Source organism: Dryobates pubescens, chromosome 36 (assembly GCF_014839835.1).
Source record: "Dryobates pubescens isolate bDryPub1 chromosome 36, bDryPub1.pri, whole genome shotgun sequence".
In the NCBI taxonomy this organism is placed as follows: domain Eukaryota; kingdom Metazoa; phylum Chordata; class Aves; order Piciformes; family Picidae; genus Dryobates; species Dryobates pubescens.
The window spans coordinates 5,277,679-5,303,422 of NC_071647.1; the positions used below are offsets into that span (position 1 = coordinate 5,277,679).

Genomic DNA, 25,744 nt, shown 5'->3' on the forward strand with positions numbered 1-25,744 from the left:
AGAGCAGCAGCATCCCGGGCGGGGCAGCATGAGAGGCGGCCGGGGCCGGTGGAGCGCGGCTCGGGGCTAAGCGGCTGTCCGGGGAAAGGGGCGGGGGGCGTCCCGCAGCTCTCGCCCCGCAGAGGGTCCCGGAGCTACCGCCGGGGCTCGGGAGGCGGCTGGTGTCGGGGAACACCGGAGGTGCCGGCGGTCCCGGGGCGGGGCGGGAGAAGCCCGCGGGGGAGCCCGGGGCGAGCCGAGCCCCTCTGCTCCCGCGGGCGGTGCCCGGTACCGGCAGCGGGGGGCGGACGGGGCGGGGTGGTGCTTGTGGAGGGGGGTGAAGAAGCGGCAGCGGCGGCAGCGCAGCATGTGAGCGGCGGGGCCGGGCGGGCGGGAGGCTCGGCCGGTGTCTGCGGGCAGGGCCGCCCCGCTGCCCCCCGCGGGGTGCGGAGAGAAGGCGGTAGCGGCGGCGGCGGCGGCGGCGGCAGCAGCGGGGCCCGGCATGCCGCGCTGCCGGAACTGCTGCCCGGCGGAGAGCTCGGTGCCGGCGCGGCGGGTTGCCCACGGAGGCTCCCCCCGCCGCTCGGGGCCGCTGCCGGCCGCGGCGCGGGGAGCGGGGAGGCTGGCGGGGCCCGGCATGGCGCGGCGCTGCTCCTCGCACTGATCCCGGGGCGGCGGCGGTGGCAGCGGTGGTGGCAGCGGTGGCGGCGGTGGCGGTGGTGGCGGCGGCGGCGGGGAGCGCCGATGGCGCGGGGGGGGGGGGCGCCGGTGGCCGCCGCTGCGCAGCCGGTTGCACGGTCTGCGGCACATGTGCTCGCGGCGGGCGGCGCTGCCGCGGAGAGCGCTCTGGGTCCTGGCCTTCTGCACGGCGCTGGGCTTGCTGCTCTCCTGGTCCTCCAACCGCCTGCTCCACTGGCTCTCCTTCCCCTCGCACACCCAGGTGCGCACCAAGTGGAGCCGCCAGCTGCCCTTCCCCGCCGTCACCCTCTGCAACAACAACCCCCTGCGCTTCCCCCGCCTCTCCAAGGGGGATCTTTACTACGCGGGGCACTGGTTGGGTTTGTTGCTGCCCAACCGGACCGCCCGCCCGCTGCTCACCGAGCTGCTGCGGGGTGACGAGGCGCGGCTCCGCTGGTTCGCCAAGCTGGCCGATTTTCGCCTCTTTTTACCCCCCCGGCACTACGAGGGGATCAGCGCTGACTTCATGGACCGCCTGGGCCATCAGCTGGAGGACATGCTGCTGTCCTGCAAGTACCGCGGCGAGCTCTGCGGGCCCCACAACTTCTCCGCGGTGAGTCAGCCCGGCTTCCCTCCTGGTTCCTTCCTGGTTCCCAGCCCTGAGCCCCTCCTGGTTCCCAGCCTAGATTCCCTTCCCCCCCCCCCCCCTCCCACCCCAGTTCCCACCCTGGGCCATCCCCGCTTTTCATCCCGGTTCCCCCACGGTCCATCCCCCGCTTCCCATCCCGGTCCCCCCACTGGTTCCCATCCCAGTTCCTCTCCCGGTGCATCTCGGGTTCCTTCACGGTCCCCTCCGGACTCCTTGCCGCCGCCCCGCCAGCGCCGGTCCGGGCTCTCTCGATGCGTGTTCCTGCCAGGGTCGCAGTCGTGCCGCTCTTTGGGCAGTTCGGGGGCTGGGGTGCAGGGCACGACTCCCCTCAACTGCCGAGTTCTCGTCGCAGCCCCCTCGCAGGAGCTCTCCGTCAGAGCTCTGCCCACGAAAGTGTTTCCCTGAGCACTTCTTTCTCCTCTGGACCAAAGCTGACGCTTTCTGCTCTCAGGGTAGCTCTGGCCACCAGCAGTGGGTGGTGAGGGACTGGCTGCCCTCTTAATTTTTAATAAAGAATAATAAACGGGAGGCTGCAGCCATCCCAGCTGCTGCTGGCACACTTCCCCTGTTGCTTCCAGCATAATTGCACCTCGCGTTTTTCCACTCTCAAAGTTTCCTCAGGTGAACTCTGCCTGCGGAGGCAGAAGCTGGGCTCCATCCCACTGGGACACTGGGGGCTGGGGGCTGGCAGCTGGGGCGGGCAGCCTGGCCTCGGTCTGGAGCCTGCTCCAGTGAATTCCTGCCGGGTTTGCCGGGCTGCACCCAGCGCAGCTCTGTCTCTCTGTGTGTGTTGTGCGGCGTGAGCTGGTTTGCAAATGATGAGCTCTGCTCAGCGGAGCTGCTGCCTGCACCTTCCGAAAGCTCCCAGCTCCCTTCGGTGTGAGGGAGGCAGGGCTCTGCCCACCGACCCTGCCGTGGGATCGCCCTCCTCGCCTTAGGGCACCGGTTTGCAGACCACCAAAGAGTTATCTCTGCTTGGAGAGGCTCCGGTGGGACTGGAGGGGTTTGTGCAGTTTCCTTCTCTGGAGGCTTTCAAAGCCTGCCTGGGCATTGTGATCCTGGACAACCTGCTCTGGATGACCCTGGTTTGTCAGGGAGGGTTGGAGTGGATGATCTCCAGAGGTCCCTTCCAACCCCCAGCACTCCACCATCCTGTGACTGAAGCTACAGTGTGGTGAGAGCCTGACTCGTAACAGCTCTAATTGAGAGCTGAAACCCAACTCTTTTGAGTCCCCCTCCCATACTTCATGGCTAGCAGCTGGATGTTTATTGTGCTGGAATATTCCTCTCTTCTAATCTCTGCAGATATCCAGGAGGGAGAGGTGTATGCTGTGATTAAACACTCTGCGAGGGCTGCTGGTGTCTGTGGGGAGAGATAACTAGTTTGAGCTGTTGCTGTTTCACACGCAGGAGAGGAGTTGAATTCCCTCTTCTGTGAGGGCTGCCTGAGATGCATACCTAAAATCAAAAGGAAATTGTCTCTTTGGACTTGTCACATCAGCCTGCCTGGCTGCTAGAGGGGAGGGGAAAGGAAATCCCTGTGGGATGAAGCGAGCTGCCCAGGACTGTTGAGTTAGCATATGCTGCTGCTGCTGCTGCTGCTAGGAGGAGCAGAAATGGCACACTTGGAAATGAGGAAAGAAATCAACCAGCAGCCTGAGGCAGGCCCTCCCTGGCAGGACAGAGCAGCACCATGGTGTAAGGAAACTGGGGAATAACAAGCAGAAAGAGATGCTCAGCCTCTGGGCTGTGAAAAGCTGCTTCCCTCTTCCATTTTCAAGCCCTGGAACAGGTTGCCCGGGGAAGTGGTGGAGTCCCCATCCCTGGAGGGGGTTTCAAAGCCGTGGAGATGTGGTGCTGAGGGCCAGGGGTTAGTGGTGACCTGGCAGTGCTGGGTTAGCAGTGGTGCTTGATGATCTTCAGGGTCTGTTCCAGCCAAAGTTGTTCTGTGATCGCCCAGTCTGCAGGTGTGATGATGTTTGCTAGGGCTTGGCTGCAGGCTTTGATGAGCTCTTGTTCCACGTTGTGGTGAGCAAGGCAACGTGCTCCACCCTGTCCCAAGAAACACAAAGCCTGGTTTGGCTTGGAAAAGGGCAAAGGCTGCAGTGGGGAGTGGTGCTGGAGTTAAGGGCAGATTCTGTTTGATGCAGCCAGCTCCTGAAGGCCCTGCAGCAGCTGTTTCATGCCACCAAGAAGGACTAATGAATGTGGTCTTGTCCAGCCATCCCGCAGAGATCTGAGGGTGAAAGGGAAGGAGAGGAGCATGTGGCAACCCTGGGGGTCTGCTGGGAGCTTGCAGCATCCCAGGACCTGGTCGGGGACGCAGAGGAGTGCTCCCCGTATCTCCTCTCAGACCTATGCCATCACACTGAATCACTTGGCTGAGGAAAGAGGAAGCAAACAGGCAGCTGAGGAGATAGGAAGCAAAGAGGGATTGTTTGACCCCCTTCTTCCCATCCCAAAGGGTGTGTGGCTCCAGAGGGACACCCTAGGGTGGGGGGAGATGAGAGCCCTCCATGCCAGGGTAAGCAACTGGATCTGCCTTCCCTGCATCAAGCTGCTGCGTGGAGCAAGGTGAGAGGGAAGGTTGGTGCCAACTCCTCTGTCACAGCATGTCCTTCCTCCTCTCTTCTGAAGCAAGAGAGAGTGACCTCTGCATCGTCCTTGAGTAAAGGAGCTCCTCCACCTGTGCATCCCTAGGAAAGAGAGATGCTCCTTGGGAAGATGCTGGAGGTGACTTCTCGGGGGTTTGGTGTGTCTGGAGAGCTCGCTGCAGGGGGCACATCACTCCCTGGGGTGTGTGGTTTGGGATCAAGGTGCCAAACCCAGGGTCTGGGGTTTACTGTGAGGGCAACTCTCAGAGTTGGGCAGCCCGGGCTGCCCTTTGGGTCTGGGCTGCTTGAAGCCTCTGCTTTCACTCCTGAGTTGGGAGGAAAAAACCACCAAGGGCGGGCAAGAGAGTGGTGCAGGCTGAACTGGGCACAGACAGGAAGCAAAGAAGGTGGAAAAGGAGCAAATGCAAACTGAAGGAATGGGAGTGCAAAGAGTGGTTTGCAGGTTTTGTGTCTGCTCAGAGGTGCAGAGGGCATTTTCTGTCTCAAAAGACAGGAGTGAGGTAATGCTGGCAGGGTTCTGCCTTTCACTGGGTGAAAATAAACAACCCCAGACCCCAAACCAGGCATGTGTTTGGGCAAACAAGTCCTGCCTGAGGACTGAGGCAGAAGGAAAAGGCTCTGGATGAGAGAGCTGCTCTGCTTTCTTCCCTCTGACTCTGGTAGTGCATCTCTCATCCAAGAGCTCATCTGCTCCTTCCCAACCTGCCTTTGTCCGCGCCGTTAGGCTCCGGCGGCGACTGCGGGCTGGGAGTGTGGAGAAGCAAAGAGCGGCTTGAGGACAGGCACAGCGGAGCCAACACGTGTAGGCAGCGCTGCTGCTGCCTCCCCCACGGTATGGAAATGCAGGGAGGCTCACACTGCTCTCTGGAACTCAGTCTGCAGGAATAAAATGGGTTAGTTGGACATGTTCAGCTTGCTTATGAGCGCTCAGGCTGGAGCGCTTCCCTTGCCCGTGCAGGGTAGGTTTGGCTGGCTGTGGGCAGCGCTTTTCCGGCTGGATGAGGACGGTTGTGCCCGGCTGAGGCGGTGTTTGGTGCCCCTGGGGCAGTGTATGAGGGTTTATTGCACAGAATGCCAGCGTGCTGAGGCTTGGAAGGGACCTCTGGAGATCATCCAGACCAATCTCCCCGCGTAAAACAGAGTCACTCGGAGTAAATCAGCTGGGAGCACATCCAGGCAGGTTTTGAATGCCTCCAAAGAAGGAGATTCTGCAACCCCTCTGGGCTCTCAGCCCCCCTCAAAGTGAAGAATGTTTTCCTTATGTTTACATGGGGGGTTGGAGGCTCTCCACACCAGGAGACTCCACAACCTCTCTGGGCAGCCTGCTCCAGGCCTCCAGCACCCTCACGCCAAACAACTTTCTCCTCCTGCTCAGATGGAACCTCCTGGCTGCCGCTTTGTGTCCCTTGCCCCTTGTGCTGTCCCTGGGCACCACTGAGCAGAGCCTGGCCCCAGCCTCTCACCCCCCAGCCTTTAGCTCTTGCTGAGCATTGCTCAGCTGCCCTCTGGGGCTGCTCTTCTGCAGGCTCTCAGCTCCAGGGCTCTCAGCCTTTGCTCCTCCCAGAGCTGCTCCAGGCCCCTCAGCAGCTTTGCAGCCTCCCCTGGACTCTCTCCAGCAGTTTTCTGTCTCTCTTGAGCTGGGGAGCCCAGAACAAGTCCTGGAACCTTTTGCTCTTCACAGAGCTGCTCCAGGCCCCTCAGCATCTCTGTAGCCTCCATTGGTTCCCTCTCTCTCCTGAACTAGGGATCACAGAATTAGAAGCAGCATTCCAGATCAACCTCAGCAAGGGTAGAGTGGAGGGGTCCACAGGCTGGACCTCAAAAGTTCAAACCCTTGCCGCATGCAGAGGAGGCTGGGGAGAGACCTTCTTGCTCTCTGCAACTCCCTGAAGGGAGGTTGTAGCCAGGTGGGGGTTGGTCTCTTCTCCCAGGCAAGCAGCCCCAGAACAAGAGGACACAGTCTCAAGCTGTGCCAGGGGAGGTTTAGGCTGGATGTTAGGAAGAAATTCTACACAGGGAGAGATTAGCCTTTGAAATGTGCTGCCCAGGGAGGTGGTGGAGTCTCCATCCCTGGAGGTGTTTAGGAGGAGACTTGATAGGGTGCTTGGTGCCATGGTTTAGTTGAATAGGTGGTGTTGGGTGATAGGTTGGACTTGATGATCTTGAAGGTCTCTTCCAACCTGGTTTATTCTATTCTATTCTATTCTATTCTATTCTATTCTATTCTATTCTATTCTATTCTATTCTATTCTATTCTATTTTATCCTATCCTATCCTATCCTATCCTATCCTATCCTATCCTATCCTATCCTACTCTATTCTATTCTATTCTATCCTATCCTATTCTATCCTACTCTATTCTATTCTACTCTATTCTATTCTATTCTATCCTATCCTATCCTATCCTATCCTATCCTATCCTACTCTATTCTATCCTATTCTATTCTATCCTATCCTACTCTATTCTACTCTATCCTATCCTATCCTATCCTATCCTATCCTATCCTATCCTATCCTATCCTACTCTATTCTATCCTATCCTATTCTATCCTAGCCTATTCTATCCTAGTCTGTTCTACTCTATTCTACCCTATCCTATCCTATCCTCTCCTATCCTATCCTATCCTATCCTATCCTACTTTATTCTATCCTATCCTACTGTATTCTATCCTATTCTATCCTATTTTATTCTATCCTATCCTATTCTATCCTATTCTATTTTATTCTATTCTATCCTATCCTACTCTTTTCTATTCTATTCTATTCTATCCTATCCTATTCCTCACATGCTCGAGTCTTGCTTTGACTGGAGGGGAAGCAGCTAAGCAGCTGCTCAGCAGTTGGTGTCCTTCAGAAACTTCCTCCAGCCTCCAATCTGGAGCTGTCAGAGCCGGGCACTTTAATGATTAAGGATGGTGTTTGCTTTTGCCTCGCAGGAGCAGCCTCAGCTCTCTGTCTCTGACTATCAGGATTAAGTGGACGATTGCTTTGCTCTGCATCCCTCCCATTTGGGTGCTGATTTATTCCACACAGCTCTGTCTCTCTTTCTCTCTCTCTCTCTCTCTCTCTCTGTTTCCAAAATATTTATCATGGTTATCCTGCCCTGTGCTTATTGATTTCTTGGGCTTATTTATGTATTTAGCCCATTCCTTCCCTGGTGCTGTTTGTCTCTCCCTTTCAGAGCAAAGTTATTAACAGGGCCCTGGGGGGCTGGGATTTATGGGCTAATTACCTCCTCCCCCCAGCCCTGATTTAAGAACTGCCCAAACAGAACCTGACACCTGTGGCCTGCAGCCTGGGAATGGAATGGAATGGAATGGAATGGAATGGAATGGAATGGAATGGAATGGAATGGAATGGAATAGAATAGAATAGAATAGAATAGAATAGAATAGAATAGAATAGAATAGGATGGAATGGAATGGAATGGAATAGAATAGAATAGAATAGGATAAGATGGAATGGAATGGAATAGGATAGGATAGGATAGGATAGGATAGAGTAGAATAGAATAGAATAGAATAGAATAGAATAGAATAGAATAGAATAGAATAGGATAGAATAGGATAGGATGGGATGGAATGGAATGGAATAGACTAGACTAGACTAGACTAGACTAGAATAGAATAGAATAGGATAGGATGGGATGGAATGGAATGGAATGGAATAGAATAGAATAGAATAGAATAGAATAGAATAGAATAGAATAGAATAGAATAGACCAGGTTGGAAGTGACCATTGAGATCATCGAGTCCAACCTATCACCCAACACCATCTGATCAACTAAACCAAGTCTCAACTAAATCAAGTCTCCTCCTAAACACCTCCAATGATGGTGACTCCACTACGTCCCCAGGCAGCACATTCCAATGGGCAATCACTCTCTCTGGGTAGAATTTCTTCCTGACCTCCAGTCTAAACCTCCCCTGGCACAGCTTGAGACTGTGTCCTCTTGTTCTGGTGCTGCTTGCCTGGCAGAAGAGACCAACCCCCACCTGGCTACAGCCTCCCTGCAGGGAGTTGCAGAGAGCAAGAAGGTCTCCCCTGAGCCTCCTCTTCTGCAGGCTAAGCAACCCCAGCTCCCTCAGCCTCTCCTCCCAGGGCTGTGCTCCAGACCCCTCCCCAGCCTGGTTGCCCTTGTGTTGGGATCCCATAGCTGGACAAAGTTCTCCAGGTGAGGCCTCAGCAGAGCAGAGCAGGGCAGGGCAGGGCAGGGCAGGGCAGGGCAGGGCAGGGCTGTGCCTGCGGGGTGGCCGGCCCAAGGCTCGGAGCAGCTGCAGCACTGTGCTTAGCTCCACCAGAGCGAACTGCAGAATCCTTTCAGCGCCTGTGTGGTTCTGTTTGTTTGGGGATCTTGCTCACTCAACCACAAACAAACCACTTCACCCAGTTCCTTTTCAGCCCCTCTTCTGGGCTATTTTTACTCCAGTTATTTAGGTTGGGGTTGCTTTGTGTGGCTTTTGGTTTGCTGGGGGCTTTTTTTAGCACCCGTTCCAAACATAACTCGGATCTGGCTCGATGCTCCTCTTGCTTTTGGAAGGGAAGTGGCTTGTGTTTAATCATGCTGCTGTGGGGCTGAAGCTTTAAATACACTCCCAGTTTGTACAGCTGCCATTCCTGGGAACCATGAGTGGAGCCAGTTGGATTCAGCCTCCCTCATGGAAGCAGCAGTGCCAAGTCCCTGCTCTCCTCGGCAGACTGCAGCAGCATGAAGTAATACTGCTGAATGTGAGGTGTCAAAGAGTGCAAGGGGAAAGGAGGAAGGAACTCCACTGAGTACTGCCCAAAATCATAGAGTCATAGGATTGTTTGGGTTGGAAAAACCCTCTGAGATCACCCAGGCCAACCAGCAGCCCAAGCCCTCCATGGCCACTAAACCATGGCCCCAAGTGCCATGGCCACAGAGCACCTCCAGGGTTGGGGACTCCACAACCTCCCTGGGCAGCCTAAGTGATTCTTGCTGTGAAAGGTGAGCTGGTCCAAAGAGGGGTTTGGGGTGATTGAATGTATTTAGGGGTCACTTGCTGTCTGCACTGAGGTTAGATTTTCTTCATTCATAGAATCATGAAAGGTTTAGGTTGGAAGGGACCTCCAAGATCGTCCAGTTCCAGCCCCCTGCCATGGGCAGGGACACCTCCCACCAGCACAGCTTGCTCAAGGCCTCATTCCAGGGAGGGAACATCCACAGCCTCCCTGGGCAACCTGTGCCAGGGTCTCCCCACCCTCCTTCTAAAGAATTTCTCCCTAATCTCCAGTCTCAGTCTCCCCTCTCCCAGCTCAAAGCATTGTTCCTGGTGCTATCACTCCCAGCCCTTGTCCAAAGTCCCTCCCCAGCTCTCCTGCAGCCACTTCAGGTACTGGAAGGCTGCTCTGAGGTCTGCCTGGAGCCTTCTCTTCTCCAGGCTGAACAGCCCCAACTCTTTTCCTGCAGTTGGTTGTTGAGGTGACTGTGACTGCAGTCAAATTGGGGAATAAAAGCTGAGATGAAGATTGGCAGCTAATTGCTGGATCCTGGCTGGGTAGGAGAGGGTCATCAAGCTGGTGAAGGAGAAGGCTGGAGACCAAGGAGCACCACCTGGCTGGTCCTGCAGCAGCCTTTCCAAAGCAGTTTTTCCAGCACTGGTTAGGCCACACCTTGAGTCCTGTGTCCAGTTCTGGCCCCTCAATTGAAGAAGGACCTCTAGAGACTTGAAGGTGTCCAGAGAAGGGCAACAAAGCTGGGGAAGGGTCTGGAGCACAGCCCTGGGAGGAGAGGCTGAGGGAGCTGGGGTTGCTTAGCCTGCAGAAGAGGAGGCTCAGGGGAGACCTTCTTGCTCTCTGCAACTCCCTGAAGGGAGGTTGTAGCCAGGTGGGGGTTGGTCTCTTGTCCCAGGCAAGCAGCAGCAGAACAAGAGGACACAGTCTCAAGCTGTGCCAGGGGAGGTTTAGGCTGGAGGTGAGGAGGAAGTTCTTCCCAGCAAGAGAGATTGGCCACTGGGATGTGCTGCCCAGGGAGGTGGTGGAGTCCCCATCCCTGGAGGTGTTCAAGAGGGGATTGGATGTGGCCCTTGGAGCCATGGTTGAGTTGATCAGATGGTGCTGAGTGACAGGTTGGACCTGATGATCTCTGAGATCTTTTCCAACCTGGCTGATTCTATGCTTCCATGGAGACTTCAAGAGATGCCAAATAAATCCCTGGGGCAGCTGGGCAGTGTGCACAGCCTGGGGTCGTGGGCTGCTTCTCTCACCTTATCTTATTTGGGAGCTTCAGGCTTGTGGAGAACAGGCTCCTCCAGCAGGAGCCAGCAGCTCTGCAGGGCCTTTTATGGCCACATCTCTTTGATTTAGGAGCCTGAAATGGGATGTGGTCAGGATGTGGGCACCTGAACCCTTTTTATTGGTGTTTGTCTTGCAGCAGATAGCCCAGTTTGTCTTGTCTGCAGGGATTGATAGAGCAGCTCTGCACAGCACCAGCAGGCAAGTGGCTCCTTGGTGCTGCAGCCGCAGTCCTCAGGGCTATGTGCGGCGGGGTTCGAGTGGAGGGCTGGCCAAGGCTGAGCTGGGACAGGAGCCGGCTGTGGTGCTGGGACAGGAGCTGGCTGTGGTGCTGGGACAGGAGCCGGCTGTGGTGCTGGGACAGGAGCCGGCTGTGGTGCTGGGACAGGAGCTGGCTGTGGTGCTGGGACGGGAGCCGGCTGTGGTGCTGGGACGGGAGCCGGCTGTGGTGCTGGGACAGGAGCTGGCTGTGGTGCTGGGACGGGAGCTGGCTGTGGTGCTGGGACGGGAGCTGGCTGTGGTGCTGGGACGGGAGCCGGCTGTGGTGCTGGGACGGGAGCCGGCTGTGGTGCTGGGACAGGAGCTGGCTGTGGTGCTGGGACGGGAGCCGGCTGTGGTGCTGGGACAGGAGCTGGCTGTGGTGCTGGGACAGGAGCTGGCTGTGGTGCTGGGACGGGAGCCGGCTGTGGTGCTGGGACAGGAGCTGCCTGTGGTGCTGGGACAGGAGCCGGCTGTGGTGCTGGGACAGGAGCTGCCTGTGGTGCTGGGACAGGAGCTGGCTGTGGTGCTGGGACAGGAGCCGGCTGTGGTGCTGGGACGGGAGCCGGCTGTGGTGCTGGGACAGGAGCTGCCTGTGGTGCTGGGACAGGAGCTGGCTGTGGTGCTGGCAGCAGGACTGGCCAGGGACTGGGAGGGAAGTGAAGCTGGCTGCACAGTGACACAAGCTGCTGGGAAGGGGTTACCAATCCATCACTCTTTGTGGTTCCTTGGAGGTGGAATCGACCCTTTGAGCACCCAGAATCGACCAGCTTGGAAAAGACCTCAGAGATCACTAATCTATCACCTGACAGCTAAGCCATGGCTCCAACTGACACATCCAATCCCCTCTTGAACACCTGCAGGGATGGGGACTCCACCACCTCCCTGGGCAGCACATCCCAGTGGCCAATCTCTCTTGCTGGGAAGAACTTTCTCCTCACCTCCAGCCTAAACTTCCCCTGGCACAGCTTGAGACTGTGTCCTCTTGTTCTGGTTAATCTTCATCAGCCTGGCTGTGTGCCAGAACCCTCCAAACCTCCTGGCAGGTGGTGTGGAGAAGGTCCACGCTTTGCTTCAGTCAGGGCTGGTCCTCCCTTGCAGTTTTGGTTTGCAGGAGGTGGATCAGGTCTTGGTTGATACTCAGCCTTTCCACCTCCTGGGGCACTTACACTGAGGTTTTTTGTTGCTATTATGATGTTAGAACTTTTCATGCTGTAAATCAGTCTGAAAATGCTTTGGGTTGGTGTCACCCTCTTGACTCTTCACCCTCTTGACTCTTCACCTTTGCAACAAGGCTGGGGAGAGGCCTTGAGCACAGCCCTGGGAGGAGAGGCTGAGGGAGCTGGGGTTGCTTAGCCTGCAGAAGAGGAGGCTCAGGGGAGACCTTCTTGCTCTCTCCAACTCCCTGAAAGGAGGTTGTAGGCAGGTGGGGGTTGGTCTCTTCTGCCAGGCAAGCAGCACCAGAACAAGAGGACACAGTCTCAAGCTGTGCCAGGGGAGGTTTAGGCTGGAGGTGAGGAGGAAGTTCTTCCCAGAAAGAGTAATTGGCCATTGGGATGTGCTGCCCAGGGAGGTGGTGGAGTCCCCATCCCTGGAGGTGTTTAGGAAGAGCCTGGATGAGGCCCTTGAGGCCATGGTTTAGTTGTCAGGAGGTATTAGGTGATAGGTTGGACTTGATGATCTTTGAGCAACCTTTAGGCTGGAGGTGAGGAGAAAGTTCTTCACAGAGAGAGTTCTGAGCCGTTGGAATGTGCTGCCCAGGGAGGTGGTGGAGTCCCCATCCCTGGAGGTGTTCAAGAGGGGATTGGATGTGGCACTTGGAGCCATGGTTTAGTCATGAGGTCTGTGGTGCCAGGTTGGACTTGATGATCTTTGAGGTCTTTTCCAACCTTGGGGATTCTGTGAAGCTCTCCAGAGGAGGAGACTCCACAACCTCTCTGGGCAGCCTGCTCCAGGCCTGCAGCAGCCTCAATTATAAACTGAGAAGATTCAAGGGTGGCTGAGATGAGGTAGGTGAAGATTCAAAGGTGAGGGCAGGCACCTAAGTGGTCTCCTGCTGGAGACAGGCTGTAGAGGACAGGCTGCAGGGAGCAGCCCTTTGCTGCCTTGGGGGTGATCAGCTGGGTCCAGCAAAGCCTCTCTGAGTTGGGCCACAGGGATTTATGTATTTCTTTCTTCCTCTTTTAATTTGACAAATGGCTTTGGGCTTTAGGAGCTGGCAGGAAACTGCTGTGAGCAGTGCTCCTCACTGCTGCCTCAGCACTCATGCCTCCCAGCTCCATCAATACACAGTGCTGGGAAGGCCACCCTCAGATCCTTTTCATGCTGACGTGGAGCTGTGCTGCCCAGCCCCTTGCCATCAACTCCCCAGCCTGGGGAGGATGAGGATCTTCAGAGGGACCTCCTGGTTCAGGAAAGAAATCATGGGAAGTTCTTTCTGCTTGATGGTTTGGCAGCCCCTTGGGTTTGGTTTCGGGGGAGTGCTGCACTGCAGCTGCCTGGAGCGAGGGGGATGGCTGTGAAGAGTTGAGTCCAGGCTGGGGCTCCCAGGGATCTGCTGGAGAGAGTCCAACAGAAGCTACAAGGGGGATTAGGGGACCTGAGCAGGAGGCTGAGAGCCCTGGGGCTGTTTAGTCTGGAGAAGAGAAGGTTGAGAGTGGATCTGATCAATGTCTATCAATATCTGAGGGCTGGGGGTCAGGATGGAGGGGCCAGGCTCTTTGTGGTGGTGCCCAGTGATAGGACAAGGGTACAAGCTGGAACCCAGGAGGTTCCACCTCAACATGAGGAGAACCATCTTTGGTGTGAGGCTGCTGGAGCCCTGGAGCAGGCTGCCCAGAGAGGTTGTGGAGTTCTCCTGCTCTGGAGACCAAGACCCACTTGGATGTGTTCCTGTGTGAGCTGCCCTGGGTGATCCTGCTTTGGCAGGGGGGTTGGGCTGGCTGATCTCTTCCCAGCAAGAGAGATTGGGCACTGGGATGTGCTTCCCAGGGAGGTGGTGGAGTCCCCATCCCTGGAGGTGTTTAGGAAGAGCCTGGATGGGGTGCTTGGTGTCATGGTTTAGTTGATCAGGTGGTGCTGGGTGAGAGGTTGGACTTGATGATCACAAAGGTCTTTTCCAACCTGGTCAATTCTCTTCTCTTCTCCTCTCTTCTCCTCTCCTCTCTTCTCTTCTCTTCTCTTCTCTTCTCTTCTCTTCTCTTCTCTTCTCTTCTCTTCTCTTCTCTTCTCTTCTCTTCTCTTCTCTTCTCTTCTCTTCTCTTCTCTTCTCTTCTCTTCTCTTCTCTTCTCTTCTCTTCTCTTCTCTTCTCTTCTCTTCTCTTCTCTTCTCTCTTCTATTCCATTCCATTCCATTCCATTCCATTCCATTCCATTCCATTCCATTCCATTCCATTCCATTCCATTCATCTCCAGAGGTCCCTTCCAGCCCCTACCATTCTGTGCTTCTGTGGTTAAATGTCCCTCTGGTCTAGGAGGCTGCACTGGGATCAGGTTTTCTCTAGTCTGCTATAGGAGGCTGCACTTGGGTGAGGTTCCCTCTAGGTTGGACCAGACCTCTGGCCTGCAGCTTGAGGAGACCTTCTCCTTAGTGCTTGTTGCTGGTCTGCTGGAGACCAGATGTGCTGTGGGTTGTGTGGTGGGGAGGGAGGTGGGACTGGAACCTCTTGGCTCACTGAATTTGGGAAGAGCAAGGCTGGGTTGTGCTGGTGCTGCAAGATGCTCCTGAATCCTGTACATCCCACTTGAGCTGGGACCAGGTGAAAGCAACTGAGAGAACTCCTCGTGCTGATGAGTTTTAAACAAGCCTGGGCAAGTGTCTGGGGTGCACACTCTTGGGACTGGTATCTCCCAGGGCAGTGGTGGAGGCCCCATCCCTGGAGGGGTTTCAAAGCCATGCAGGGGTGGTGCTGGGGGCCATGGTGCAATGGTGCCCTGGCAGTGCTGGGTTAAGGGCTGGACTCAAGGACTGGGGAGGTGTTTTCCAGTCTAAGTGATACAGAGATTCAGGGAGGAAGGTAAAAGTCTGTTCAGAGAATCACAGAACTGTTTTGGTTGGAAATGACCTCCAAGAGCATCCAGTCCAACCATCAAGCCAACCCCACCATGGCCACTAAACCATGGCCCACAGTGCCATGGCCACATTCTTCTTGAACACCTCCAGGGATGGGGGCTCCAGCACCTCCCTGGGCAGCCTGTGCCAGTCCCTGACCACTCTTGCAGCATTCTTCCTAATCTCCAACCTAAACCTCCACCACCTCCCCTCCTTCAGTGAAACTCAGCTAAGCTTTTCCTACAACCACCAGGAAGCTTCAGAGCCTCTCCCAGTTCCTGGCCTTCTTTTGTGCCTGGACTGAAGGCCAGGAGCAAAGCTTTGCTTCCATAGGGATGTGCAGATAGAATAGAATAGAATAGAATAGAATAGAATAGAATAGAATAGAATAGAATAGAATAGAATAGAATAGAATAGAATAGAATAGAATAGAATAGAATTTGATTGAATTGAATTGAATTGAATTGAATTGAATTGAATTGAATTGACCAGGTTGGGAAAGACCTCAGAGAGCATCAAGTCCAACCTCTCACCCAGCACCATCTGATCAACTCAACCATGGCCCCAAGTGCCTCATCCAGGCTCTTCCTAAACACCTCCAGGGATGGGGACTCCACCACCTCCCTGGGCAGCACATCCCAGTGGCCAATCTCTCTTGCTGGGAAGAACTTTCTCCTCACCTCCAGCCTAAACCTCCCCTGGCACAGCTTGGGACTGTGTCCTGTTGTTCTGCTGCTGCTTGCCTGGCAGAAGAGACCAACCCCCACCTGGCTCCAACCTCCCTGCAGGGAGTTGCAGAGAGCAAGAAGGTCTCCCCTGAGCCTCCTCTTCTGCAGGCTAAGCAACCCCAGCTCCCTCAGCCTCTCCTCCCAGGGCTGTGCCCCAGACCCCTCCCCAGCTTTCTTGCCCTTCTCTGGACACCTTCCAGCAGCTCAACCTCTTTCCTAAGCTGAGGAGCCCAGAACTGGACACAGGACTCCAGGTGTGGCCTCAGCAGTGCTGAGCACAGGGCACAAGGACTTCCCTGCTCCTGCTGGCCACACTCTTCCTGCTGCAGGCCAGGATGCCCTTGGCCTTCTTGGCCCCCTGGGCACACTGCTGGCTCATGTGAGGGTTGCCCCAGCCCAGATGCAGAACCCTGCACTGCCTCTTGTTGAGCCTGGGGGAGGTTCACCTGGGCCACTGTGCTCCTGGTGCACTGGAGTCAGGAGGAGGCATGAGTGCAGCTGGGAGCAGGGAATCAAACTGCAAACCCAGAGGTGGGGGGAGGGAGGGAGGGCTGTCTCTAGCAGGACTTTGTGGCTATTTTTCCAGGTGTTTCCTTTTTCCTCTCCATTTCTACCCCAGCCATCAGTCAGGCCAGGGAGCCCCACTTCGTTGCAGGCTGAACATGTAATCAGCAACAGAGGTTTGGTTTGGTTCCATAATAGATTCCAAATAACTGCTTGCCTCCCTGCAGCAGAATTCATATAATTAGGGACATAATTGCAGCTACCTACCACTCAGGGATTCTGCTGAGGCTTAATTAATGTTTGCAGGTTGCTCCAGGATCCACCGACCGTCCCCTGCCCCCTGCTGGGAGGCAGGGAATGAGAGCTCCCCTCTGGTTCTGGAGGTGCTGAAGGGAACTGCTGTGGGGAGGGTCGGAGAGCACAGCAGGCAGCCAGGCACTCTGGTGGGTGGGGGTGGGAGCATAGCGTCCTGGAAGGGTAAGGGTTGGAAGGGACCTCGGGAGAGGGAGGGGGAGGGGGAGGGGGAGAGGGAGAGGGAGAGGGAGAGGGAGAGGGAGAGGGAGAGGGAGAGGGAGAGGGAGAGGGAGAGGGAGAGGGAGAGGGAGAGGGAGAGGGAGAGGGAGAGAAGAGGAGAGGAGAGGAAGAGAGGTTCGGAGAGGAGAGGGGAGGGGAGGGGAGGGGAGCACTGGTTAAGCCACACCTGGAGTCCTATGTCCAGTTCTGGGCTCCTCAGCTTAGGAAAGAGGTTGAGCTGCTGGAAGGTGTCCAGAGAAGGGCAAGAAAGCTGGGGAGGGGTCTGGGGCACAGCCCTGGGAGGAGAGGCTGAGGGAGCTGGGGTTGCTTAGCCTGCAGAAGAGGAGGCTCAGGGGAGACCACCTTGCTCTCTGCAACTCCCTGCAGGGAGGTTGGAGCCAGGTGGGGGTTGGTCTCTTCTGCCAGGCAAGCAGCAGCAGAACAAGAGGACACAGTCTCAAGCTGTGCCAGGGGAGGTTTGGGATGGAGGTGAGGAGAAAGTTCTTCCCAGCAAGAGAGATTGGCCACTGGAATGTGCTGCCCAGGGAGGTGGTGGAGTCCCCATCCCTGGAGGTGTTCAAGAGGGGCTTGGATGTGGCACTTGGAGCCATGGTTGAGTTGTCAGGAGGTGTTGGGTGCCAGCTTGGACTTGATGGTCCCTGAGGTCTTTTCCAACCTGGTTGATTCTGTGATTCTAAGTGTGGCTGGAAGCATCAACCCTCCACCCTTCCTGCCATGTCTCCTCTCACCCCCCACTGCCCCCTTCATGCTGGGCTCAGTGTCTCCAACCTTCTGATGAGATACTGTGCCCTTGCTGCTCAGGGCTGGCTGTGGGGTGCAGGAGGCTCCTCAGTGTCACAGCTTCTGCTCACAGCTCTCTCATTAAATAATTGAACTGCAGTTTCCTGGCATTAAAAGTCTGATCCTGCTGACTCCAGACCATATGTTTTTGTGACCCTGGAAGGCAGAGGCTTTGTTGTGGCTCCTTCTTTTTCCTGTGTTTTTTTTTGCCAGGCAGACATGGGGATGAGAGGTACAGCCCAGATGGATGCTCCTGGCTTGGGCTGCTTGGCTTTTTCCTCCCACTTGCTGGCTCCCAGCTGGCCCCAAGCCCCATGAGTGCCCCTGAGCTGGCACAGCCTTTGGAGAAGGCTTCTTGGTGCTCTGCATCCCTCCAGGTGGCTTTCTCTGCTCATCCCTCTTAAAGAATCATAGAATGAATAAGGCTGGGAAAGAGCTCAGAGATCAGCAAGTCCAAGCTGTCACCCAGCACCTCCTGACTAACTAAACCATGGCTCCAAGTGCCACATCCAAGCCCCTCTTGAACACCTCCAGGGACTATGAGGGTGATGAGACACAGCTTGCCCAGAGAAGTTGTGGACACTTCATCCTTGGAAATCATAGAATCAATAAGGCTGTGCTCAAGATCCCTTCCAACCCTGACACCTCTGTGGTTCTGAGGCATCTCAGTCCCTTCTGCTCTTGATTCTTCTTCACAGACAGCAGTCTAAACTGCCAGCCTTGACTCCATCCAGTGGCAGCAGGGAGGGTGAGATGAGACTGAGGTCCCCTGGATGGGAAAATCAGAGGTGAAGGCCCCACTGCTACCCCTCTCAGTGCTGGGCTTCTTTAAAAGACCCAGAACTCAGCAGTGCCCCTAAGAACCTGTCTTGAACACATGGCTGGCACCAAGGGCTGGCTCTTCCCTTCCCCCAGAGCTCATCCTTCACAAGACAGGCAGGAAATGGAGGGCCAAAGAAACTAAACCACTTCAATAAAAGAAGAGTGGAGAGGAATTGTAGAATGGTAGGGGTTGGAAGGGACCTCTGGAGACCACAGAGAGTTAGGGGTTGGAAAGGATCCCTGGAGACCACAGAATCACAGAGAGTTAGGGGTTGGAAGGGACCTCTGGAGATCACAGAGAGTTAGGGGTTGGAAAGGATCCCTGGAGACCACAGAATCACAGAGAGTTAGGGGTTGGAAGGGACCTCTGGAGATCACAGAGAGTTAGGGGTTGGAAGGGACCTCTGGAGACCACAGAATCAAAGAGAGTTAGGGGTTGGAAGGGACCTCTGGAGACCACAGAGAGTTAGGGGTTGGAAGGGACCTCTGGAGATCACAGAGAGTTAGGGGTTGGAAGGGACCTCTGAAGACCACAGAGTCAAAGAGAGTTAGGGGTTGGAAGGGACCTCTGAAGACCACAGAGTCAAAGAGAGTTAGTGGTTGGAAGGGACCTCTGGAGATCACAGAATCAAAGAGAGTTAGGGGTTGGAAGGGACCTCTGGAGACCACAGAGAGTTAGGGGTTGGAAAGGATCTGTGGAGACCACAGAATCACAGAGAGTTAGGGGTTGGAAGGGACCTCTGGAGACCACAGAGAGTTAGGGGTTGGAAGGGACCTCTGGAGACCACAGAATCAAAGAGAGTTAGGGGTTGGAAGGGAGCTCTGGAGATCACAGAGAGTTAGGGGTTGGAAGGGAGCTCTGGAGATCACAGAGAGTTAGGGGTTGGAAGGGAGCTCTGGAGATCACAGAGAGTTAGGGGTTGGAAGGGACCTCTGGAGACCACAGAATCACAGAGAGTTAGGGGTTGGAAGGGAGCTCTGGAGACCACAGAATCACAGAGAGTTAGGGGTTGGAAGGGACCTTTGGAGACCACAGAATCACAGAGTTAGGGGTTGGAAGGGAGCTCTGGAGACCACAGAATCACAGAGAGTTAGGGGTTGGAAGGGAGCTCTGGAGATCACAGAGAATTAGGGGTTGGAAGAGAGGTCTGGAGACCACAGAATCACAGAGAGTTAGGGGTTGGAAGGGACCTCTGGAGACCACAGAATCAAAGAGAGTTAGGGGTTGGAAGGGAGCTCTGGAGATCACAGAGAGTTAGGGGTTGGAAGGGACCTCTGGAGATCACAGAGAGTTAGTGGTTGGAAAGGATCCCTGGAGACCACAGAATCAAAGAGTTAGGGGTTGGAAGGGACCTCCTGAGGTCATCCAGCCCAAGCCCCCTGTCAAAGCAGGGTCCCCCAGGGCAGGTGGGGCCTTGAGTGCCTCCCACCACCACCTTCCCTCCGAGAGCATCAGCAGCCAAGCCAGGAGGAGAAAGCCGAGCAGGAAGATCCCCAAACAGCCTCGCCCACGATGCTAATAAAAAGGTAGAGCAATGACTCAGGCAGGCTCCAAAACACAGGGAGCAGCACAGCAGCTGCTGCTATTTTTACTGTTTGGATAGCACCAGTCCCACCACCCACCCACCACCACCTCCAAGCTCTTCCCCAGCGCTTGGCATCCTTCTGCCTCCCTTCTCTGACCACCTGCAACCCCCTCCAGATGTTTCCTGCGGCAGCAGAGTCCTTCCCAAAGGGTCAGGAGCAGCTCAGCAAGCCCAGAGTGCTGCTCTCTGTGTGAGGCAGGGTGAAAATGGAAGTGATCACCTTGGCAGGTCCTGCTGGGATGTCACAAAGCATAATGAAGTATTTACTACTAACTCCCACATTTCTCATCCCCAGCCCTAAAACTGGCAACAGATTTGAGCTGATCACATCCCCCACAGCATGCACAGGCATCTCCTGAGCCAGCCCAGGCTTTTGTGCCACCCAGCCAAAGCTCTGGACTCTGGGAACACACAGCAAGTGGTGCTTAAAGGCCACCAGGAGGGACATCCATGAAAACCTCTACTTGGGGGGCCACAGAATGGTCTGAGGTGGAAGGGACCTTGAAGCTCATCCAATTCCAACTCCCCTGCCACGGGCAGGGACACCTCCTGCCAGCCCAGCTTGCTCAAGGTCTCCTCCAGCCTGGCTTTGAGCACCTCCAGGGAGGAGGCAGCCACAGCCTCCCTGGGCAGCCTGTGCCAGGCTCTCCTCACCCTCACTAAAGAATTTCTTCCTCATCTCCAGCCTCAATCTCCTCTCTCCCAGCTCAAAGCCATTGCCCCTTGTCCTGGCACTCCCAGCCCTGGTCTAAAGTCCCTTCCTGATGGCAGTGGGAAGAGATCAATGGAAAACATGAAAGAGAAGCAGGGAGGTGATGGAGAGCACAGCCCTGGGAGGAGAGGCTGAGGGAGCTGGGGTTGCTTAGCCTGCAGAAGAGGAGGCTCAGGGGAGACCTTCTTGCTCTCTGCAACTCCCTGCAGGGAGGTTGGAGCCAGGTGGGGGTTGGTCTCTTCTCCCAGGCACCCAGCAGCAGAACAAGAGGACACAGTCTCAAGCTGTGCCAGGGGAGGTTTAGGCTTGAGGTGAGGAGAAAGTTCTTCCCAGAGAGAGTTGTTAGCCATTGGAATGTGCTGCCCAGGGAGGTGGTGGAGTCCCCATCCCTGGAGGTGTTCAAGAGGGGCTTGGATGTGGCACTTGGAGCCAGGGTTTAGTTGTCAGGAGGTGTTGGGTGACAGCTTGGACTTGATGATCCCTGAGGTCTTTTCCAACCTGGTTGATTCTATGATTCTATGAAATGTTTGGCACTGAGGGTGGGGAGAGCCTGGCCCAGGCTGCCCAGAGAGCTGGGAGCTGCCCCATGGCTGGCAGCAGTGCAGGGGAAGTTGGTTGGGGCTGTGAGCAGCCTGCTGGGGCTGGGGCTGTCCCTGCTGGCTGCACTGGAGGAGCTTTGGAGGTTTCTGCCAACCCAGCCCAGTCTGTGCTTCTGTATCCCAGCACACCACAAATCCTCTTCCAGAGCAGCAGGAGGTCTTCATCAGGCTGAGCTTTAGCTTCCTCATGCACCACCTCTCTTTCTCAGCCACTCTTCAGCTGCTGCTGTAGTGTCTATTGAACAGATAAGGAATCACAAGCTCGGCAAAGGAGCTGTGTGCAGAATGCAATCAGCTTGCTACAGGTGGGCTGCAGTCCCCCTCCCTGCTCTGGCTGGGATCCCCACATCAGCAGGCAGCAGCCTGTTTCTCTTGATGTCTGACATCAAAAGGGCATTGCCTGGCCAAGCCCAGAGGAGAGGCAGATGAAAGCCCAGCCGCGGCAGCGTGATGCTGACAAGCAGGGATGGCTCAGGAAGGCTTCCACAACAACCACCTTGGCACACAGCAGCTGCTCTGGCTGGGGCTTCCCTCACTCCTCTCTAGTTGCTGGGAAACCACAGCTTCCAGAGCAGGGCCACGGGGATGAGCAGAGGGCTGGAGCTGCTCTGCTGTGAGCACAGACTGAGGGAGTTGGGGTTGTGCAGGCTGGAGAGGAGAAGGCTCCCAGGAGACCTCATTGTGGCCTTGCAGGATCTGCAGGGGGCTCCAAGAAAGCTGGGGAGGGACTTTTGAGGGTGTCAGGGAGGGATAGGGCTGGGGGGGATGGAGCAAAACTAGAAGTGGGGAGATTGAGATTGGCTGTGAGGAAGAAGTTGTTGCCCATGAGGGTGGTGAGAGCCTGGCACAGGCTGCCCAGGGAGGTGGTGGAAGCCTCCTGCCTGGAGGTGTTTGCAGCCAGGCTGGAGGTGGCTGTGAGCAACCTGCTGCGGTGTGAGGTGTCCCTGCCCATGGCAGGGGGTTGGGGCTGGCTGAGCCTTGAGGTCATAGAATCACAGAAAAAGTGCAGCCTGAGACTGTGTCCTCTTGTTCTGCTGCTGCTTGCCTGGGAGAAGAGCCCAACCCCCACCTGGCTCCAACCTCCCTGCAGGGAGTTGCAGAGAGCAAGAAGGTCTCCCCTGAGCCTCCTCTTCTGCAGGCTAAGCAACCCCAGCTCCCTCAGCCTGGCCTCACAGGGCTGTGCTCTCCATCACCTCCCTGCTCCTCTTTCATGTTTTTCATTGCTCTCTTCCCATTGCTATCAGCAAAGGACTTTTGACCAGGGCTGGGAGTGCCAGGGCTTCTGCTTTTCCCTTCTCTCCACTCTCAATCTTTCACTTTCCAACCATCCCCCCTTGTCCTGTCCCATCAGGCCCTGCTCAAAGCTCTGTCCCCAGCTCTCTGCTGGGCCCTTGAAGCACTGCAAGGCCACCAGAAGCTCTCCCTGGAGCCTTCTCTCCTGCAGGCTGCCCAAGGCCAACTCTCTCAGCCTGGCTCCCAGCAGAGGGCTTCCAGCCCTGCCAGCACTGCTGTGGCCTCCTCTGGCCCTGCTCCCCCAGCTCCCTGTCTGTGCTGAGGGCTCCAGAGCTGCCCCAGCCCTGCAGGGGAGGTCTGAGCAGAGCACAGCAGAGGGCAGAATCCCCTCCCTGCCCCTGCTGCCCACCCTGCTGGGGCTCAGCCCAGGCCAGGCTGGGGCTGGGCTGGCAGCGCTCGGTGCCAGCTCCATCACGAGACTCGCCGTGGGTCGTCTCGTGCTCTGCCTCCTGAGTGAGTTGTTTGGAAGCTTTGAATGTCCAAATCAGGGCATTTTTGGTGCTTTTTAAGGGCTTTGTTTAGTCTTGTACCTAGAGCAGCGTGGAGAGCCCTGGAGGAGGCTGTTTCACCGCTCTTGCTGCGTTGACTGGCAGGGCGGTGAGGGGCTGGAGGACTTGGTTGGCAAGCTGAGCAAAGCCCAGCTCAGAGCACACAGCAAGCTCAGCAAAGCCCAGCTCAGAGCACACAGCCAGCTCTTGCAGACCTCCAGAATCCTGCTCAAACAAAGGCTGTAAAAGCTGGGCCCTCGAGGCAAGGCTCCTAAAGCCCTGCAAAACAAACTGCTGCTGGTGTGCTACAAAGCAGGGGAACATTCAGCTGCCCCTGAGCTTTAACCACGGATCAGCAGGAGCTTCAGAGCCTGGTGGAGCAGGCAGGGGGATTGCAGGTCTCAGCACAAAGGCTTTAGCCCTGGCTTGAGGTGGGCAGCTGTGGGTTGGCTCTTGGTTTGTTTGGTGTGGCTTTTTTCCCCCCATCTCTGAGTGTCTGTTGTGCCTTGAGAGGGAGGAGCTGGGCTTGGGCTTGGGCTTCGCCTCCTGACTCCCCAGGGACCACAGTGGGTGGCAAACTGATCAGATGTCTTCAGCTTGTGCTCAAGGCCATGCTTCCTCCAGACATGGATAGACCAAACTGTGCCTGGATGGGTCCTGCCCAATGTTCCTCCTGCTCTTTGCTGCTGTCTGTGTGTCTTTGGGCCTGGGGGGACCCCTGATGCCCAGCACGTGGAGCAAACCAGACAGAAGTGGCTGGGTAAGAGAATTTGCAGAAGGGAACTCACAGAATGGGTTTGGGTTGGAAGGGACCTTCAAGGGCATCCAGTTCCAACCCCCCTGCCATGCCCAGGGACACTTCCCACCAGCACAGGTGGCTCAAAGCCTCATCCAGCCTGGCCTTCAACACCTCCAGGCAGGGGACATCCCTGGGCAACCTGTGCCAGTGTCTTCCACCCTCATTCTGAAGAATTTCTTCCTCCTCTCCAGTCTCCATCTCCCCTCTCCCAGCTCAAAGCCATTGTCCCTCATCCTGGCACCCCCTGTCCCTCCCCAGCTCTCCTGGAGCCCCTTCAGGTACTGGAAAGTTGCTCTAAGGTCTCCCTGGAGCCTTCTCTTCTCCAGGCTGCACAGCCCCAACTCTCTCAGCCTGTCCCCACAGGGGAGGTTTTCCATCCCTCTGATCATCTCTGTGGCCTCCTCTGGACCCTCTCCAACAGTTTGATGTTTTCTTGTGCTGGGGGTCCCAGAGCTGGAGGCAGTGCTGCAGGGGGGCTCTGAGCAGAGGGCAGAATCCCCTCCCTGTGCTGCTGCTCTCCCTGCCCTGGCTTCAGCTCAGCACAGGGCTGGCTCTGGGCTGCCAGGGACCAGTGCTGGCTCCTGGGGACTTTGTCACCACCTGACAGCCCCAAGTCACAGAATAACAGAATGAGCCAGGTTGGAAGAGAACCCCAAGATCATCAAGTCCAACCAATCACCCAACCTTGTCTAATCAACTAGACCATGACACTAAGTCCTTTGCTTCCAGACTGCTCTGCAGCCATTCCTTGCCCAGGCCTCTCTCTGCCCCAGTTCAGATCTGCCTCCCAAACCCTGGCTCAGGTCCTGCATCTCCTCCATGCTCTGGCAGGGGTGGTGTAGCTCCAGGCTGAGCCTCTGTGCTTCATCAGGGCCCCACAGCAGCAGCCTTCCCCCCCACCCCCTGTGACTCCTCGTTCCTGCAGCAGGTTTACCTTGCCAACATCTGCCTTGCCTCCTCCTGTTAGCATTTCTATTTCCCCCCTCTCCCAGCACCCAGCTGGGCTCAGATCATGAATTTTCAACCTCCCTCTGAGTGCCAGGGCTGGAAAAGGTCTGAGAGCTGAGAAAGTTCTGCTGAAGGTTGAAGGGGAGGGGTGGGAGAGGTGGGAAACACTTCTGCCTGAGTGAGAGAGAAGAGGAGGCTCAGGGGCAGCAAAGCTGGGGAGGGGTCTGGAGCACAGCCCTGGGAGGAGAGGCTGAGGGAGCTGGGGTTGCTTAGCCTGCAGAAGAGGAGGCTCAGGGGAGACCTTCTTGCTCTCTGCAACTCACTGCAGGGAGGCTGTAGCCAGGTGGGGGTTAGTCTCTTCTGCCAGGCAAGCAGCCCCAGAACAAGAGGACACAGTCTCAAGCTGTGCCAGGGGAGGTTTAGGCAGGAGGTGAGGAGAAAGTTCTTCTCAGAGAGAGTTGTTAGGCACTGGAATGTGCTGCCCAGGGAGGTGGTGGAGTCCCCATCCCTGGAGGTGTTCCAGAGGGGCTTGGATGTGGCACTTGGAGCCATGGTTTAGCCATGAGGTCTGTGGTGACAGCTTGGACCTGATGATCTTTGAGGTCTCTTCCAACCTTGGTGAGTGATTCTGTGGCAGAGCCTTTAGTGCCATTGATGGAAGCATTTTGGTTGCTGCTTAATTAGATTAGCCCTGCAGGTTGTGTGGCCAGCTGTTCACTTTGCAGACAAGCAAGAACAGAAAAGACCAGGAGAGAAAAAAACAACTCAAAAACAACTTCCCAGCATTGCTCTCCTGCTGCTTTCATCTTGTAATGAGCTTGTTAGCAATTAGTTTGCTGCTGGAACAGGCTGGTGTGGTGTGCTGTGAGGACACTCAGCTGGGAGTGGGGGCTGAGAGGTTACCCAGGTGAACCTCCCCCAGGCTCAACAAGAGGGAGTGCAGGGTGCTGCACCTGGGCTGGGGCAACCCTCACATGAGCCAGCAGTGTGCCCAGGGGGCCAAGAAGGCCAAGGGCATCCTGGCCTGCAGCAGGAGGAGTGTGGCCAGCAGGAGCAGGGAAGTCCTTGTGCCCTGTGCTCAGCACTGCTGAGGCCACACCTGGAGTCCTGTGTCCAGTTCTGGGCTCCTCAGCTTAGGAAAGAGGTTGAGCTGCTGGAAGGTGTCCAGAGAAGGGCAACAAAGCTGGGGAGGGGTCTGGGGCACAGCCCTGGGAGGAGAGGCTGAGGGAGCTGGGGTTGCTTAGCCTGCAGAAGAGGAGGCTCAGGGGAGACCTTCTTGCTCTCTCCAACTCCCTGCAGGGAGGTTGGAGCCAGGTAGGGGTTGGTCTCTGCTGCCAGGCAAGCAGCAGCAGAACAAGAGGACACAGTCTCAAGCTGTGCCAGGGGAGGTTTAGGCTGGAGGTGAGGAGAAAGTTCTTCCCAGCAAGAGAGATTGGCCACTGGGATGTGCTGCCCAGGGAGGTGG

The 25,744-nt window shown here is 56.2% G+C and overlaps 1 protein-coding gene across 1 annotated transcript in view; it reads left to right on the forward strand.

Moving 5' to 3' along the window:
• Positions 1-643: 643 nt before the first annotated feature.
• The window catches only part of LOC104309246 (acid-sensing ion channel 2), a gene marked incomplete at its 5' end in the record, with an annotated part of 111,388 nt that continues 86,287 nt past the window's right edge, over positions 644-25,744 (forward strand). The window contains one exon of the mRNA XM_054176616.1: positions 644-1,270. Coding sequence (XP_054032591.1) covers positions 644-1,270 — 627 coding nt within the window. The remainder of the gene's footprint in view (positions 1,271-25,744) is intronic.